At 41.5% G+C, this 19,009-nt stretch overlaps 2 protein-coding genes across 7 annotated transcripts in view; one reads left to right on the top strand and one right to left on the bottom strand.

The window, feature by feature from the left end:
- The window catches only part of rpl15 (ribosomal protein L15), a 993,591-nt gene that overhangs the window by 176,296 nt on the left and 798,286 nt on the right, over positions 1–19,009 (top strand). The gene's annotated exons all lie outside the window — the stretch shown is intronic.
- ptprua (protein tyrosine phosphatase receptor type Ua) overlaps positions 1–19,009 on the bottom strand; it is a 275,060-nt gene that overhangs the window by 179,805 nt on the left and 76,246 nt on the right. For all 6 annotated transcript variants that reach the window (XM_050034607.1, XM_050034610.1, XM_050034608.1 and 3 more), the window contains exon 2: positions 16,711–16,839. In XM_050034607.1, coding sequence (XP_049890564.1) covers positions 16,711–16,839 — 129 coding nt within the window. The remainder of the gene's footprint in view (positions 1–16,710; positions 16,840–19,009) is intronic.

The raw sequence follows: 19,009 nt of genomic DNA, 5'->3' as shown, positions 1-19,009 counted from the left end.
CGCAGCTGGCGCACGTGAAAAAAGACAAGAGAAAGTCTGCCCAGCAAAGGGAGACAACACGAGACAACACAATCTTGGTGGAACATTTGAGTTACCAAACCGTGACATCCGTACCGAGGTACTTACCGAACCATGATTTTTTTGGTACCGTTACACCCCTACTATTTATTGTTCTAAAGGTTTGTATCCGAAAGGACTTTTCCTTAGGAAAAGTACCGAAGAGTATCGAAATTCATATTGGTATTGGTACCGAAACAAAGATTTTGGTATCGTGACAACACTAGTCAGGACAGTGATGAGAGCCATTTAATTCAAAAGAAAACTATAGTGGGCCCTAATACGACACCAGCCATAACCATTTGTTGCTCTTGCAGCACCATTCAAACATTTCTCAGTAATTTAACAATTTGCAAAAATTTTAAACATAGGAGTCTTAAAATGTCATCTTGTTGTGTTACTGGGAGCCAGAATAGAAGGAGTCATGGCTCAAAACATGTGTTTAAAGGGTTATCATGTCCACCTCATCAGAAATTGGGGAGGTACTGAGGGGTATTGGTTAGCTTCGATAGCAAAACGAACTGGAGGAAACCGCAAAGTGTCGTCCTCCTTTGTATGACTGGCAAAGTAATCAACCACAAAGCTTCCTGTGACATCATCCATCCACTGAGTGAGAGCATACAGGTCGGCCAGTCTGGTCCCGTTAGTGATGTCATGGTCAAGTTGACCATTGACCTTTTGGATATAAAATGTCATCACTTCATCACTTTAGACATCTGTGTCAAATTTTGTCATAATCAGCCCATGAATTCTTCAGTTATGGCCAAAAACATGATTTGGAAGAGCACAGTGACCTTTGACCAACAAATTCTAATACCTGAGTGCGAGTGGACGTTCGTGCCATATTTGAAGAAATTCCCTCAAGATGTTCTTAAGGTGTCACGTTCACGAGAATGAGACGAGATCACAGTGACCTTGACCTTGGATTTTTGACCACCAAAATCTAATCAGTTCATTGTTTACTGAAAAATTTAAGGAAATTCCCTTGAGGCATTTTGGATGGATGGACACCAGTGCAGAGGCATAAAAATGAAAACACTAAGTATATTTTTTATTCTGTCATTATTATATTTGTATTAAAGAATAATGCATTTATTGTGGTCAAAGTGAGATTAAATGATAATAACAGATGGTTGGGCAGGATGACCTCATTCTAAGATTTCACTAACCACCACTTTCCTTCAAAGAATACTGATAAAATAAACAGTTGACAACAAGGAGAAAATTTATGAGCCCAAAATATGCTAATTCGTATTATCAGTGTTGCTCTAATCCTTCTTATTACCAACCTAAATATAACAGCTCAGATTCTAAGAAACTGTATCATGTTTTTTCACTGCCTTTCTAAATAGTGTAGGCTATCTGGGCTATTCAGGTATATTTCAGTACATTCAGGGATATTTGTAGTCATGATATGAAAATGCATGCAAGTAAGCGGCTTAACCTGAGTAAAACCTTAATCACAATCTGAGCTATTAGCCACAACACTGTGCTGTAAACTTAACATAAGTAGATGGAGGCGCTCTAACTCACAGTCCTCAACCACAACTGTTGACTTATGCCACACAGAGCTCCATTTGCACTTATACTGTATACTCCTACTCCAGAGTAGTGTTACCATAAATACACCTGGAGCGATGCAGAATGTGAAAACCTGTGTGTGCGTGTGAGAACAATCAGCCCCTGCTCCTCGATTCCTGTTCGAGTGGTGTATATTTAGATCGACAGCTAACAAGATATTTAGTTTGTGTATTCACATATACGTCTATTTTAAAATGTTCTTAGCCTGTATACAACTGTTTTAAAAGTCTCTTATGTTTGGTTTTTGGCTGTTTACTTTTGTAAACTAGTGACAGGGACTACAAATAGGCAGTGGTAGCAATTGTTATGTGTCTGTGGGTGGATGTATACACAGCGGGTGAACTGATGTGCGAAGAGGAGTAGGAGGAGTAGGAGGAGGAGGAGTAGGAGAAGATGAAGACAAAGAACGACAGGCTGATTTAGAAGAAGAAGAAGAAGAAGAAGACTTTATTGATCCCAGAGGGAAGCAGTCAGAGAAAGTAAGTAAGCAGCCTTATAATAATCAGCGGTAGTGACAGAGAGGCCGCTCTGGAGCAGTGGGACCTGTTTGTAGGAAGAGTCACTTGCGGTGCAACGTGCTGTTAATACCAGGTATTAAAAGCTCAAGCAAACATTGAAGGGCATAGGCAAAGCTAATAAATAATGCAAATCCACTCTAAATGCCTTTCATAAACTGGAGAGAGCTTAGAGAGGGCGCTGTGATTGACCCCCTTGTTAGCACAGGACTGAAGAGACACATTTGCTGGCACAAAAACTGAAGCAAAAATTAGGTTTCTGAGGACACAGTCAGAGTGGGTTTTAAGTAACATTAAAATGCATACTAACACACAGTTTGGACTTTGAACTGTTTGTAGGCTACACCACTTGTGAGTACCAAAGATTAAACCTTAGAGATGCACCAGTTTATCGGCTGCACATCGGTATTGGCGGATATTCGTCTTTTTGACTGCCATTGACACATCGGCAAATAAGATGACACCAGTGGCAGTGGTGGATGTTTTAACGTTGTTTCACATCAGTTTTGTGTAGAGTAAAGAGACTAAACTCACTAGCAACACTCCAGAGGACACATCCTATTGTTTCCCTGATAATGCTACATTGTGAACAACAAATTTGTGTTGACGTCAGCAGAAGGCGAGCTAGTTAACGATAGCTGTTAGCAGGCGGTGGCCAGAACTAACAGCTGACGGAGGATGCATTGAGTTAAATTATGATGCGTTCAAGCTCTCTAAATATTTTTATATACATTTTAACGTGTACAAATGTAATCATGTAAAATGTAATTTCTGGCAAAAACACTTCATTAAATACAGTTGTTTCAAGGAGCTTTTCGCCAAGGTTTTCACAGCAAAATAAAATGAATATTATAAAGAGAATATTCTTACATTACATATAGTAAAAAGGCTTTTGAGGGTGTTTTTTAAAAAAAAAATGTTTTTCATGTGAAAGAAGGTTATTCTCAAGGTTGTTTCATAAATGTGTATGATTGAATCTGTGCTTGATCAAAGGTAGAGTTATGAAGGACTGAAGGACTTTAAAACAGCTGGGGCGGCAGTAGCTCAGTCCATAGGGACTTGGGTTGGGAACCGGAGGGTCGCCTGTTCAATGCCCCGTCCGGACCAAAATATGGAGCGTGGACTGGTAGCTGGAGAGGTGCCAGTTCACCTCCTGGGCACTGCCGAGGTGCTCCTGAGCAAGGCACCGAACCCCCCAACCGCTCTGAGCGCCTGTCATGGGCAGCCCACTCTGACATCTCTCCACTTAGTGCATGTATAGGTCCTGTTTGTGCATGTGTGTGTTCGGACCTGTGTGTAATTGACAAACAGAGTGAAAAAATTGAATTTCCCCTCAGGGATTAATAAAGTATATAAAATTAAATTAAAATTAATTAAATATAATGAAGATTTCATTAGTTCCCTGGCACAAAAGGGGGAATAAATAACGACAAAAACAAACAAACAAAAAAACCCCCACTGGTATCAGCATCGGCTACTGGTCATATTGTCATTTTAAACATCAGTATCAACACAGAATTTCACAATCAGTGCATACTAAACCTAAACAGAAATGATACGATGTTTGATTGTGAACTGAAATGTAATTTACTACACTGTTGCCAACTTGAAGTTCAACTGAGGGAAGTAGCAAAACAGATCTCTTTGAGACACCATGCTGTTTTGGCTGCACATGCACCAAATAGTTTTAACTGCTGAGACATGGAACAAACATTTCAGTTGTACCCTGTTAATAGATTCTGTTCAACCACAACTAAACATGGCAGCTAATCACCAAATGTTAACTTAGCCAGCGAGCTAGTTTGCCAGCTATCAAAAAATAAAATTATGTGCCAATATTGATAATTATCTTAACATTATACATTTTCTGAAAAATCAATTGAGAATAAATCAAAAGGAAAGTTCAGCCCCAAATCAAATCCTCTCACTTGTAGTGCTGTTTATCAATCAGGATTGTGTCGGTATGAGTTGCAGAGTGTTGGAGATATCAGCCCTAGAAATGTCCGCCTCGTCCTCCTAAGCTCAGCTGAAGAGGGCGCCGTTAATGTTTACATCTCATGCTGTCACGACAACGAGCCTCTCGTCCATAAGTAGATGCACACTTCCTTCTGCACAGTGATACAGTTGGCAGGTGTATTTTGGTAGAAAGAAAATAGTTTCTACATGACACTGGTCACAACAGTCTGTGGATTACCTTAAGTAACTGGGTCATGATTTCTGGAAAGAGGTGTTGTTGAGTTTTTCAAATTGTAAGTTGTTTTTTTTGACACTTTCAACACCACAAGCCAAGTGTTATCTTGTTCCATTATACTGAAGACAAGGCAGACATCTCTACAGCTTATATCTTCTTTTAAAGGATAAAGTGACTAGGTTACTCCAAAAACAGATAAAAAACATCTCACAAGTCAAGGTACCAAATAGATGTAAGAGACATGTGCCAAAATCTTACTGTATGTATCATAGTACCTACCCCTGAGGTGAATGGAAATAGTTGGCTTATTCTCATTTTGATTAGTTGCACACACCAGCACATTAACAAGCTCTTATTAGCAATTACCACCACAACGTAATTGGCAACCTTCTTTGACAACCTTCTTGAAAACCTGCCACACTACACCCCCACGCTTCAACGTACGCTAATAACAAAAGGGGTGTAAACATGACACCAGGGTCCATCTTGACAGGGTGAGTCAGATGGGTGAGAGCCGCCATCCTACTGCCAGTGGCTCGAGTCCTGTCATTGACAAAATCCTGCTGCCTCTCGCTCTAATAACGTGACCAGCCTCACACCGTCCTCTATTTACAGGCCTGTCATTAAAGCTCTGTTAATTATAGAGGGACGGTCACATTGTTGTCATACCTGCTGCTGAGACACAGTAATCCCCCGTAGATGTGAGGACAAAATGGACACCTTAATTTAGAATGCCAACCCATGCCTGAGATTGAACACGACATGGTGTCGGATGAAAAAAGAAATAAAAAGCACTCAGTGAGGAGATGTCAAAGTTGTGACAGGCTCTTTAAAGAGTACAGATGTGGTTCTTTTATTGAGGACTTAGAATATTCTGATTTAAAGTGTGCTGTTCCCCATTACATATATATATGTAGTAAACTTGGGGGAAAATAATTGCTTATAATTCACTTGTCAATGCCCAAAAATGATGACTCTCTGCACCCACTTTCTAATCTATTTCAAGAATGTAGTTGCATTATGACATGTGCCATTGAAAAATCTTCCCTATTGAATCAGCTGATTATAGTGGTCAGCAGCGGTTCTCCAAAGACAATAGTGAATCAGTCGGAGCCTGCCTAATCACATCTCTGTCTAGCTGCATAATAAGCCAATCAACATGTGCTGTCAACATTATTTCTATAGCATCACACTCGTCCGGTTGATTCACAAGGATAAAAACGTGCATTTACTCCGTGATGACAGTCGATGCACACATTGTGTGGCATTCAGGGTCGAGCCTCAGGAACAGACCGTAGGGCTTTTAGATGGCTTTTTTTTTATCAACAGTTTTCTTCTACAGCGAAGTGCAATTTCACTGCTTGTCCTGAGCCTTTATCATTCGGTGTGCCACATGAGGATAAGAGCGCAACAGGCAGTAAAAAGTTCCACATGGAAAAGTCTGGCTACTTTGATTAAAAAAAAAAAAAAAAAAAAATCTATCACTTGCCTTCAGCCAATCACTCCTGAATCTCCCCATAAGACATCGCCTTTTCTCCCATAGTATATATTTTTCCATCCTGTTTTCATTTCTCCAGTCTGTCTGTGGTCTGCTTGTGGTATTTAGTGGGCTCAGTCCGTCTCACCCAAGATACACACAGACGTAGTTTATGTCCTCCCCTTAACTTTCCCCAGAGTCTGATAAAAGAAAGTGAATTTAGAACCTCAGAGGAACCTACGACTGGACTGACAAGGGTCACTATTTCAAGAAGAAAAAAGGTTCCAGATTCCCGGTACTATATCAAATAGTCAGCAACTTTTCCCATTAGAAAATGTCCATTCTGCTTATGTTTGTGACACCAAATAATGGCAGCCAAGATTTAATGCACCTATCCAATTCATTAAATTATAATTTGATTTTCTAAACACAGCAAAACAGATTTGTATTGACCCAATAAAAGTAGGAGGACAAAAGTCTATTAAAACTGTTTAAAGCTAGGGTAAGCAGAAGTCTGGAAAAGGCAACAACAAGCCAAACAAGTCAGAATTTGAAAATACGCCCTCCTCCTACAGCCCGCCCCTCTCTGTGCTAAGCCCCTCCCATCAGACGACCACGAATATATGCACAAACATCATATAGCAACGGACGGAGCTTCAGCTGCGGTGAGTAAAACTTGACCAGCAGAAAACCCCCAGTGCAGAGTGTCAGAGTGGCAGCACCAGGTCTAACCTGTGTAAGGGCAGCAACAGAAAGTTTGCTGATCCAGCAGGGAGTTGGAGTTGGGGTTTACACTGGCTGGATTCAGGTTGTCCCTACTGACTAGGGGTCCCCTTCTGGACCTGCCATCCACTCTCCTCCCAGTGAGGTGGTCTTTAGCGGCGGGGAGTGAGGCGAAGGACACAATGTAATTTGAGGCTCTAGTTAACGTTAGCTACATTAACTTGAATTTGAAGCTGCCACTGTGAACCTTTGGCTCCTGTTAGCTGAAAGCTAAACTATTAGCAACATTTTCTCTCCATCTTGGAAATACTTTGCTGATATTGACACATAGTTTAGGGCGGCACGATGGTGTGGTGGTTCGTACTGTCGCCTCACAGCAAGAGGGTTCCTGGTTCAATCTCAGAAGGGAACCCTTCTGTGCGGAGTTTGTATGTTCTCCCCGTGTCAGTGTGGGTTCTCTCCAGGTACTCCGGCATCCTCCCACAGTCCAAAGACATGCAGGTTAATTGGTGACTCTAAATTGTCCGTAGGTGTGAATGTGAGTGTGAATGGTTGTCTGTCTCTATGTGTCAGCCCTGCGATAGTCTGGCGATCTGTCCAGGGTGTTTCTCTCTTGCCCAATGTCAGCTGGGATAGACTGCAGCCCCCCGTCACCCTCAAGAGGATAAGCGGTTACGAAAATGGATGGATGGACGGATGCATAGTTTATTTGTTTATTGTCAGACTCTCTTTGAGACTGTATTTTTGCTAAGTTCGTCTGCCTAGATTCTGTTGCTCTGCAGTGTAGGCAGTTGTTGCCAATGCTGGAATAACAACTTTCTCTGCAGGATTCTTCCCCATTGAATCAGGCTGAGTGAATTTTCAAAAGCCTGAAATCAGAGCCAAGAGCAGGTGCAGAAATCTGATGTTGTGTCAGAGGACTTAAATTATAATATGCTCAAAAGGTTATTGTGGGATTTTTGACCAGTGATGCCAAAATAAAACGTCCGACCTCAGCTATAACAAAGAACGATTCCAGTCATTGTTTCATATTGTGTTGATTTCAAAACACCAACGAGTGACGAACAGTCATAGGTAATTATTCATAAGAGGTGCTATGGTCAGGTCCATTAGGCATTTGGACAAATGATGAACGCTGTTGTTCTGCTGAGAGCAATCTCACAGATGCTGATGTCCGTGTTTTACTATCAGGAACTGTATCCCCACGTATCTGATTGGTACCAGTATTTATGAATAGGCCCTTCAGCAGTTCATAGACCATACTGTACCTCCACAACAACATAGTCCCCGATGCTGACTAATTCAAATAAGTCAAGCGATCAAGAGAAACTGCTCTCTGTTAATGTGCCATTTAAATGCAAAGAGTCATTCTGCCTCCTCTAGTTAGTTTTCCTACTCTGGGCCCTGGATCATCAAAGCCAGCAGTGTTCAGGAGCAAAAAAAAGGCAGGGACAGGGGAGAGGGCAGCGGTTGGAGGCAAGAAGAAAACCATAAACGGTTTGAAGTTCTGTGCAGCAAATGAGCGTCATGTTCAAACCCCAAGAGGGAAGTTTGAAGGGAGAAGAGCCTCAGAAGTCTTCTTGGCTTTACTGAACTTTGCAGAGCTGTGTTCATGCTGGACCGCTGCTGCAATAGCATTCATAGCTCTAAGGTGATTTGCTGGACCAAAGCTGCCATTAATGATGACTTTTTTTTCCTGTGAGCCACATGATGTTTGCATTCTGTCTCTGAAATGGTAGGGTTGAGCATTTGAAAAAATCTCAGAGCAGACCTCATGGACGATGGTGCTGCTGCTGCTACTGCTGTGTGTTTTTGTAAATGTGAGCAGATGTTTTCTCCTTGACATTAGAAGTAGCTGCATATGTTAAATATATAAACAAACCCTTTTTCATATTTGTTTTGAAAGCTCACATGTGTAGAACTACTGACCTATCTGCAAAACATGCCCACATAGTCGATTAATGCGCTGCCCTTTAAAGGACTCTACCTGATAATTACCCTCATTTGCCAGATTGACGTCGCTTATGGAGTTCATGTAGAGCAGCGGGGCGTATTTCACTTTGATTCACAGGTGTAGCTACACTTTCTCGAGCTGAAAAAGATTATCCGAACAAAATGAAGTCATTAAGCATCCTGGTATTAACCACCAACCAGCTATTGACTGTGTCTGCTTGATTAAACTGTGATTAAATTAACTGACAAACACTTTTTATTTAGAAAACAAAACTCAAATGCTATATAGATACTTACATGAAATCCATTGACTGCAAACGGGAACTATTTTAGAAATATGTTAAAAATATATTTGTATGCAGGAAAACATTTGAGAATTTAATCTAGACCAATCTTTCTAGAAGTTGCCAGTTCTCAAAGGGGCCCTGTGGGGATATCGACTTAAACATGGTCCATTTTTGGAGGTGTCCTCTGTGGGTTCAATTTAATTCAACTTCAATAAAATCTCCTTCAAGGGCCTCTGAATCTGCTTTCTCTGATCCGGCACAGCAGAAACCTGTTCAATTTTACTATTAAAAGAACACGCTGTCCATCATGCACTGCAATCATGCCTGTTTCCCCACATAGCTCCCGACACTGAGCCCTGCTATCTCACGTCCTGCATTACAATGCTGACAGGCAGGCACAGAGATTCAGAAGAAGCTCTGTCGTTGAAAAAAACTGCAGAGCTGAAGGGCGTAACATGTTCCTTTTTAGCCGCAATGTTTCATGTCATTGGTATTCCACTGGCTGGTGGGCGCAAATCAATACTATTGAGCTGCTGGTGCCCAATAAACTAAGTTGTTGTCTCAATTGCAGTCTCTTTAGCGTCTCTGAAAGAATTTAAAGCCCTTGTAAAAATTCGAGGTAAAACGTATATTTGCAGCGTTGCTTCAGAGGTCCTCTTGGAAAACTCTGACCTTGCATATTCTTCCTGAGCTGCTGGATAAACCAAAGAGTTGGACTGACAGGTCGGTTTTCACTGCAGCGTGAAAACATAGCAGATAGAGCTGACTCTACAGTGGGGATAGACGGGTATACGGTTATATTTTCATTTTAGCAAGCACAGTGTGTTCACTTACAACTAAATCAATTACGCTTCCCTGCATTACATATTGACGCAGCATTAAATAAAGACAAATACATATGGAAGCTTAACATGAAGGCTATAGGCAACCATTCATCTCACAGTACTCCACATTAATGTGGTACAAATGAGAGCCTACTATATGTTCCATTCCTGTACTTAAGGGCTGGGCAATAATTTTTGTTTCTATGATTTATACCATGTCTAAAAGCATGTGTGCTGTCTCCATTAACGCTGGAAAAAACATGTGGTAGTAACGTTTCGCTGTGTGCTTTGCTGCTTGTACCAATGGCTAGGTCTAATTGCTGGTGTCTAGTGATGGAAGAAGTAATCAGGTCCTTAACTTAAAAGTTCTGTGTGTCATTTTCAGAAAATCCTTGTCATTAATGACACCGTTGTCCATTAAAGAAGTACTTCACTGCTGGGAGATGGTCTTTTCTTCCAGACTGGGCTGTCTATGCACCAAAAAGACGCGAATACTTTAGAAATTGCTGCTACATGACCAGAGAAAACTGAGACAAAGGGTTGTGGCATTTGCTTTGGCTCAAGAGGTAGAACACCTACAACCTAAATGTTCCCGCTGGTGGGTGACGTAGTGTGAGCTTGGCAGTTGTGACGCAGGAAACAATATGGCAGCTGGCTAGTTTTGCAGTTTGATTGGAGTTTGGTCTGAGTTTGGAAAAAGACAGAGGGGAGGGGTTCAGGTCTCTCTCTTGATCCGCTTCTATACTCTCTGTGTCCGTGGTGGTGGGCATAAAAAATGCGTATAATAAGTATAATCTGTAGTTTGAGCAACAGCCCTTGAGCTAGTGAGTGTGTTTACAAGGTCTTTAGTATCCCGGTTTTGATTGGGTTTTTTTAAGTATCCTGTTTTTGTGTTTGTGCATGTAAACACCATATCCCGAATTCAGAAACCAGATTACGCCCTTTTCCCGGTTTCAAGAAACCCGGTTTTGCCACCTAGAGTACTCCGATAGAAGCCGGGATACTGGAGCATGTATATGCCTTATCCAGGTCTCTGACGGCTGCCCGCCGTGTGCGCAGGCGCCAGAGTGATGCACCAGATATACAAGCAACATGGCGGCAACGAGAGCTTCCCATTTTTGGAGCGACGAAGAGACTGAATTTTCTTTCATTTTTGTCTTACTTCTAAATATAATAAATATCACATTTCCTGCTCAATCTGTTGTAAACAAAAGACGTAAAAGACGTAACACACGCCTGCGCAGATAGGATGCAGTGATCAGAAAATGGGTTGCTGGTATTTATCATGTATACAGGGATATGAATAACCGGGTTTCTCTGTGTTCCATGTAAACATCATATCCCAGATATGCTCAAAGCCGGGATAAGCCTCAAAACCGGGATACTAAAGACCTTGCAAACACAGTCATTGAAAGTAAGATGGAGAAAAGTTTACCATAGTTCATTTACACATACTGCCCACATTGTTATCATAAAAGCTGGATGTAAATCACTGCTGCACTCTGTAGGTGTAAGAACCTGGGCATTGGCCAAAACAGTGACACACAAGAATGAACATCATCAACTTGCATCATGTTGATAGAAGACTGAAAAAGAAATTAGAATAATGCTTAGAACGATACTATCTGTGGTGTTCCTACATTTCATTTGGACCACTGGCTCCATGAAGTAGCTTGCCGTCTGTAAATTACCCAAGTAGTTGAACCTACGAATAGGTGTCTAACAATACATTGATCACATCCAGCGATCAACAATCCAATATCGTCATCTTAAGATACACCTTTAATTTGTAATTCCTATGTATGTGTCACCATTTATGCTGATGCACACCTCCTTCCTGAACATTCGAACAGTGCGAGCGGTCTAGCATCAGGCAGACGAAAGAACACAAGTATATTTCCTAATATCGTCTCATGCTGATCACATACCCCTGAGTCAAACTGAATGGATATCGTCTTGTGGCAGACTTTGTGATATCAGCGAATATTGAAATCATTACTGTGATAAAACTGTGATTTATACCCCTGATTACAAAGCAGCCGATGGCAGATTCATGTCGTGTAGCTGGCTAATCTGGTTTAGAATAAATGTTTAGGATAAAAAGATCATATTATGGGAATGGATGATATAATGATGACTGGTGAGACGTATGTGGGAGGAGATAATGTCAGTGAAGCACTTGCTATAGTCGCTAGCCCATGTATGACCCCAATAAGTGGGCTCACAACAGGTTCCCTCTGCTGATGAGATCCCACACCGATACATATATCACATTTTTATCTCTTATCCAGCAGCATCTGAGAGGAACATCCAAGTCATCGGAGCATGTGCTCATCCTGTCTGAAATTGACCTTCTCTAATGGATGAAAAGAAGATGAAAAGCAGCCTTTGTGGAGCTGCTGGCCCCTGAGGAACACCAGGAAGTGTAATCAGCAATGACCCATGCTAGACTCCACCAATCCCGAGGAGTTCCTTAACATACCCAGCCTGCCTCGGGGGAGCTGTGCCTGGAACAGCGGAACAAGCACTTGATAACTGCGAATGGATTATGAAATCCTGGACGTCTGGCGGCTGCTTCCACGAATTGCCACAATTTACCCGAGCCAGCAGCCTATAACCAGCACCAGTCACACTCGCATTACCTAAGAAAACATAGACTGCTTTAAATAAACATACATGTAAAATGTCAGCTCATATTGGAAGCAGGCCACCTGAGTAGATGCATGACAAACTTAAATAGAAAAGCAGCAAAAGGCTGAATGTGAGAAAACAGGCTATCAGTAGGTTGATGACTGTAACAGGGTCCAAGGTAATAAGATTGTTTGGCATAAATCTCTGAGGAAACGAGCACATAGAGGAAGGCTGTAAGCCCCATTCAGCATCCATTAACATTCAACCAGAGTGGAAATAAAGCATGTTCACATGTTCTTCAGGACACATGAGTGAGAGACTGTGGTGAGAAGAGCCAGATTTCACAGCACGTCAACAGTGTGTGTAATCATTATCCCTCCTGCTTTTTCTTGATTTTCACATTAAGTATTTGTTGCTCCATCTTACTTACTACACTCACCAGGGGTTGTTAAAATGCGAGGGAGGGAAGTGTGTCTGTAGTTTTTTTTCAGGATGTACGAGCATAATGACATTCAAAAGCTAAAACGATTAGTCGGTTGACTGCATTGGTTGGTTGACTTATTGTTTCAGTCATGTTTCAAGCCAAAATGCCAAAAATTTAGTTTCTCAAATATGAGGATTCTCTGCTTTTCTTTGTCGTGGATGAAAGTAAACTGAACGTCTTTGGGTGTTGGGATGACAGCCACATAAAACAAGGGGTACAACTATTCTATAGCACTTAATAAACAAAAGGATTAATGGATTATTCAGGAGAATTACTGGCAGATTAATGGATAATGAAAATAATCTTTAGCTGTGGCTCTAAACTGAGTGATTAATCATACTCAGAGTCACCGTAGTCCAAGAAGACATGACATGATATTAGGAATTAATGTTAAAGCTGCAGTTTTTTTCTTATTTTCGTTGTTTTTTGCCTCTTGGAAGCAGCTGAAAACGCATCTGACATCATCTTATAAAGCTGTTATGGTGAACGTCTTAGCAAACAGCTGTGTATTTATCTAACAGACACCAAAAAACTAGCACTCGTGTTGAGTTATGTTTGTTTCTACCTTTGTTACGGCCCTGGGTGTCTCGTATAGCAACACGCAGGGCATCCTTTAGTGTCTCTATGTGAAGGTGACAGGTGTTAAAGTTGTAAAAAGGTCGTGGTTAGGTACAGGCAGTAGTGTTAAAACACCATTTTCTTTTGGTTTCACATGTGACACAAAATGTGGTCTCCTGGGTGAAAGTCCTGTTTTATTTGAGCCATCCACCTCCCATCTCTTGTGCCCCACGCAGACTTTCTTGCTCTTTAAACTACATCAGTTGCGCTCAGTGTCAACTATTGCCACAGATGGGTTTACACTGGAGTTATTTGACAGCCACGTGTGTCTCATAAAGACACTAAAGGGTGTCTTCGGCGTTGATATCACAAAAATATGTGATATCAAAGTAATCATGACCTGGGGATTGGAGTGGGCTGAATATTTACTCTCTTTTAGCTCTGTTTTGGTCTCTTCCAACTCCTGAGGAAAAAAGTCTCTTTAGCTGCTAAATGCTCAACTATGTTCACCTGCTTGTCTCTCACAATGACCATCTGCTGTTAGGTCCTGAGCAAGTAATCCTTTTAAAGAGTTACAAATATTTCCATTGGTAAAAGGTTGCATGACACTTACAGACAATAAGTTTAAAGCAGTATTGATGTTTATGGCCACTTGGGGGCAGCAGAAGACAACACTGACATATTATCACCTAATAAAGTCTCATGAAGAGCATGTTAGCAAACAGCTGCCTCTCTACACATGCAGCAGACATGCAAGATTATAATTCGTTCATTTTTTTGGTCCATCTCACATAAGTAAGTCCAATAATCAGTCTCCTTTCAGCTTTGTGTCCCCATCAACTCTTTCAGGGAAATATCTGCTAAAAGTTCGCTAGCTTGTCGCTAAACCAAAACAATGACCTAAAATGGGCTAAATAACTCTGTAGAGATGAAGGAACCTGCAGAGGTGGATGATAATTCTTTATAGGATCATCACTATGAAAGACACTTTTAGAATACATTACATTAAGACACTGAATCCATGATTAATATAAAAGAATTGACTGGTGCAGCTTTAAGATTTGATATTTCTTTCTACGACACAAACTCAAGTTTTTTAGCACTGTCAAGTCACCTTCAGTTCTGAGATGAGACTGAGAGACAGCCCGAAAGGCTCTGTCCTCTAAGTAATTTAACGTTCTGCTGCATCTATATAGACTTTCAGCCGTTGCACCAAAGGGCATCGTGTTTGAGTCGTTCAAAGTAAACAGCTCACCGTAATGAGACGAAAGGAGCAAAAATACAGTAATCAATTGGGTCTCGATTGCTCACGCCACGTTTTGAAGGGACATAATAAACGCTGTAGTTCTAAGGAACAACATAGACGGCTTCGCATTGTGCATAAATCAAGACAAACCCCCAAAACACTGTTTATTTGCTTTGCACAAGGTGATGAAGTTCGAGGTCTCCCTGAGGCAACACATCCAACAGTCACCATGACTCTTCTCTGGCTGCATGGCCAAGCAAATGTGTGCTTTTTTTCTGTTCAGCACCAGTCAGAGTTTACTGCTTATTAAACAGAAGTGAGTCGGGGGGCAAAATTCAATTGCAAATGCATCTGATGGGATGCACCTGACATACACTGTGATAATAGGTGAGGGGGAGGTGGAGTACAATTAGTCTGTGCTGAGATAATATCTGGATATATTTTGATACGACTGCAATGGACAAATCCAAATCTGTGCTGAACCCTGCCCCTTCCTGATCACTTCACTTGTGATGTGTTTAAAGTCATCTCTTTATCTTATTCTATACTAAATCAAACATTTAGCACAGCCACATATGAAGAGATGGTATTTTTGTAAACTGTGATACTGCTTAAATAAAAATGACTGTTTTAATATTTGGAAATTCTTTCACATTTTCTGTATTATTTACTGAAATCACCAGTGTTGCGAATCATCCACATTAAAAAAAATAACTTTTTACCAAGGACTACATGCCCATTAAAAATCGCCCTGCAGAGGTTCAGTCAATGTTACTCGGCTTTAGAAATGTTGTCAAAAACATCTAACTCTTGAAAGTAACTTCTACAGCACTGGCAGTGACAATGCAGTACTGTAGCTCCTTTCTTTGGACCCTCCCCATCCAAAACCGGACAATTATCCTGCCTTGATTGCTCTGAAAATATTTAGGACTTGATGTTTGGACTTTCAGTTCCCTTCTGGTAATTGACAGAATCCTGCACAAACAGTCCCAGTCAGTTTACAGTGAATTTGTTTTCATTAAATGTGTCATTATTTTATTCTGAATATTCACAGAGCTCCCATAATGAACAGTCTGAAAAACAGCACGGCACATAAAAGCTGCGGCAAGCCTCTTTATAGTAGACTGGTGGGTTATTCTGTGTTGTGTTTGTGTACCAAACAGCATTGTTTATAACTCTATTTCTAGACGAAGAGCTTCTCCGGATCATGTTTGTTTTTACTAAATATATATTGCTGCAAGAACTGACTTATCCTAACATGGAATATTTACATGCAGCAGCTTTCCATCATATGTGTTTTATTCATGCTAATAAAAAGAGCATCTCGGGAGGGTTTTAACTCTAAAGCAATGCATGCTGGGAAGTCTGCTAATGTGCCGATCATGTTTCTTTTGAACCTTAAACTCTGCAGCACATTCATTCAACAGTCAAGACACTTCAAGTCAGAAGAGCTCGTGTTCATTAGTTCTGTAGAGGTCTGAAAACGCAAACTAGAATCTTGAACTACCTTGAAATGAATAAAACAGGGTTTCCCACATATTCATTTATTGGTGGCGGCCTGCCACGATATCAGCATCTGCTGCCACATATTGATTTTTTATTTTTAGTGCTGGACCATTCATTAGAAGCGCTGTTGGAATATGTCAGCCGGTCGGTTAGTCAGAGCGCAGAGTGTACTCTGGGCACAGACGGAGCAGCACAGCGCCAGGGGCAGTGAAAGTGAAACTTAACCATTTGTGAATTCATATAGAAATATAGCACTTTACTTCTTAGAACAACAGCGCTCCCATTTCAGAGCTGTCCATCGTTTTTCCAACCTCCTTTAGATGAAACTGGCTGTATTACAATGGAAACATGCATCCCAGGGTCCAGCTCTGGGTCTAAACATTTGCTTTCACTTTCCTCTGCAGCAGCTGCTCATCTTATATATTGATGATCTGATCAGCTCTGATTGATCAGACTTGAGTCAAACTCATCAAACACTGCTGAGAGGAAGTCCGCCTGCGCTGCATTCACTGACCTGCAAAAACCTCTGAATTCAGAGAGGGTACACAGCACTCACAAACAAAAGCCCACCCAGACACATTGTCCACTAACACAACACATACTGTAGATTCTAAGTCTGAAACTGTATTTTATGCTACAAAGCCAAGTTGGTGCGCTTTGGTGTGTTAGAAGCCTACCTCTCAGAAGGTCTGGGGTCGGGTGTGGCCAGTTGTAGGTCCTGATCAGCTGCCAATCAAAGTCGTCCTCTTGTCCCTGTCGGTACTCACACAAGCCAGGGTCTGAGTCCTCGTCAAAGGTACAGCCAGCTGCAGCAAGGAAGGAGCAAAATGTGTTCGATTAAGAGAAACAGATTACAATAAAAACCTTGTTGCTATTAGTAAACTTTCTTTGCCACCACGAGAAAACTGGTAAGACAGTGCATCATACTGTAGTCAATAGCAAAATGACTGCTCCGTTATATCACCACAGGCACACTGTAAATGTGTTAATACATCAACTCCTTGAGAATCTTTGAAGCTATAAGCTAAATTATAGCTAATGGTTGTCACCAGGCGGTCAGCCTGGACTGCATGTCTCATCTGTTCCCTCCAAATTTACCACCATTTGGTGCAATTAGCCCTGTGGTGTGAAAATGACACAACAACCACAGGTCACCCAAATAGCCAGAAATAATGGGCAGCAGTGCCAGAGCAGAGAAAGGGGTTCTTCACTTGATGGAGGACAGCAACAGCCTGGCTCTTAGCCTGTGAAGGTGACCCAACCCTGTCTGGCCTGTAATGGTTGCATTCACCATTCTGCCATTATCACACAACCCACAGGCTTTTAAAGCACACAACTGGGTTGTCAAGCTGGGGGACAAAAATGCTGTGTTCTTGTTTAATTGGTTAGAAAACACAGGTGCACTTCAGGAAATCTAAAAATGAATAGTGTGGACTTGGGAGGACCAATTTGTGGTCATGCATTGGTGTTTGCCATATGCTCTACTCCACTTCATCAGTGATGCATGTCTTTTAGAGCTGGAAGGAATGATTATTTTCTTCACTGATTGATCTTTAGACTATTTTAATCATCAATCTGTTCATCACAATTATTCAGAGTGCCCTTCAAATTGCTTGTTTTGAATGTTTGCTTTAGAAATAATGACTCTATTATTAAACCTGTTGGTTTTGTTCCTTGGGTCGACTAATGGGCTAACCACTAAAACACTGGGGAGTGAAACGTCCACACAGTAGTGCGTTAAACAGATAACCGGTGAAAAAAATCATGTCCCTCCTCCTCGTAGTGCTTCTAGTGGCATTCGTAAGAACCCACTGCATGTAAACGAAAACAACCAGAGCTGAGGGGTCTCTAACGCAGCTGTCAATCATGTTAATCACTGATTGTGAAACTGTCAAACTGTCGATCTAGGCAGCGCTGATCAAATATGAAGATTCTGTTACTGCTTTGTCTATTTCTCATCTTTCGCTATAAAATGATGAGGTCTGTGATCTGGCCGCCATGTTGGGCATTCATACATTAATTTTCCATAACCACTTATCCTGTTAGGGGTCACAGGGGGGCTGCAGCCTATCCCAGGTGACTTTGGGCGAGAGGTGGGGTTCACCCTGGACAGGTCACCAGACTATCACAAGGCTGACACACAGAGACAGACAACCATTCACACTCACATTCACACCTACGGACAATTTAGAGTCACAAATTAACCTGCATGTCTTTGGTTTTCCTTTTACGTAGGTGGTGAGACACAGGAACTTGGCTTGAGCCTTGAGGAGTTGTAGCATTTATTCACTGACAAACAGCCCAAACTGTACACAAAGTACTGTCTCACTGTCACGGAACACTCGCTACACACACAATGAGGTACTGGAATCTGCTTCATGATTCAGTCTGGTAGGTACCGGTCGTTTAGGAACCGGTAACATATTTGAACCGGTTTTTGGTACCCAATCCCATAGACTGTAAGAGCCATTAGTGGATGACCGCTCTGCCTCCTTAGCCACAGCCGCCCCAACATTACAGGCGACTACTTTCAGTTTTAGCTTCGTTGTTTCAGTTTTGTTTAAAACCTGTCTGACAGCTCATGTTTCTTTATATCACCACGTTCCAAGATCTCAAAACCTTCTTTCATGAAAACAATTACATCATAGTCAATAAAACTGTTCGGCGGAGCAACAGAAATAAAATCCAAGTTGTAGTAAATCATAAATCTTTAATAGTTTTAGCAGTATTTGTTGTTGCTGTTGCAGCTTTAGCTAACTCCAAACGCCCTGAGCCCACTGCAGTCCCAGGATCCTGTTCACTAACAGATCGCATTAAGGCTTGGCAGAGGCGCTGCTGGTGTTAAAGAGCTACTCTGACTCCGTGCCAGCTTCTACTTAATAGTATCCCGTTTGGCCTACCCCCCCAAATGTTGCTTTTTGTTTCGAGGCTCCATCTGTTTGAAGTCTGAAGAAATATTGAATGTTGCAATAAACT

This window comes from Epinephelus moara, chromosome 22 (assembly GCF_006386435.1).
Source record: "Epinephelus moara isolate mb chromosome 22, YSFRI_EMoa_1.0, whole genome shotgun sequence".
Lineage (NCBI taxonomy): Eukaryota > Metazoa > Chordata > Actinopteri > Perciformes > Serranidae > Epinephelus > Epinephelus moara.
Note: the sequence above shows the minus strand (reverse complement) of the source record. Positions and strands in the feature narration are given on the sequence as shown.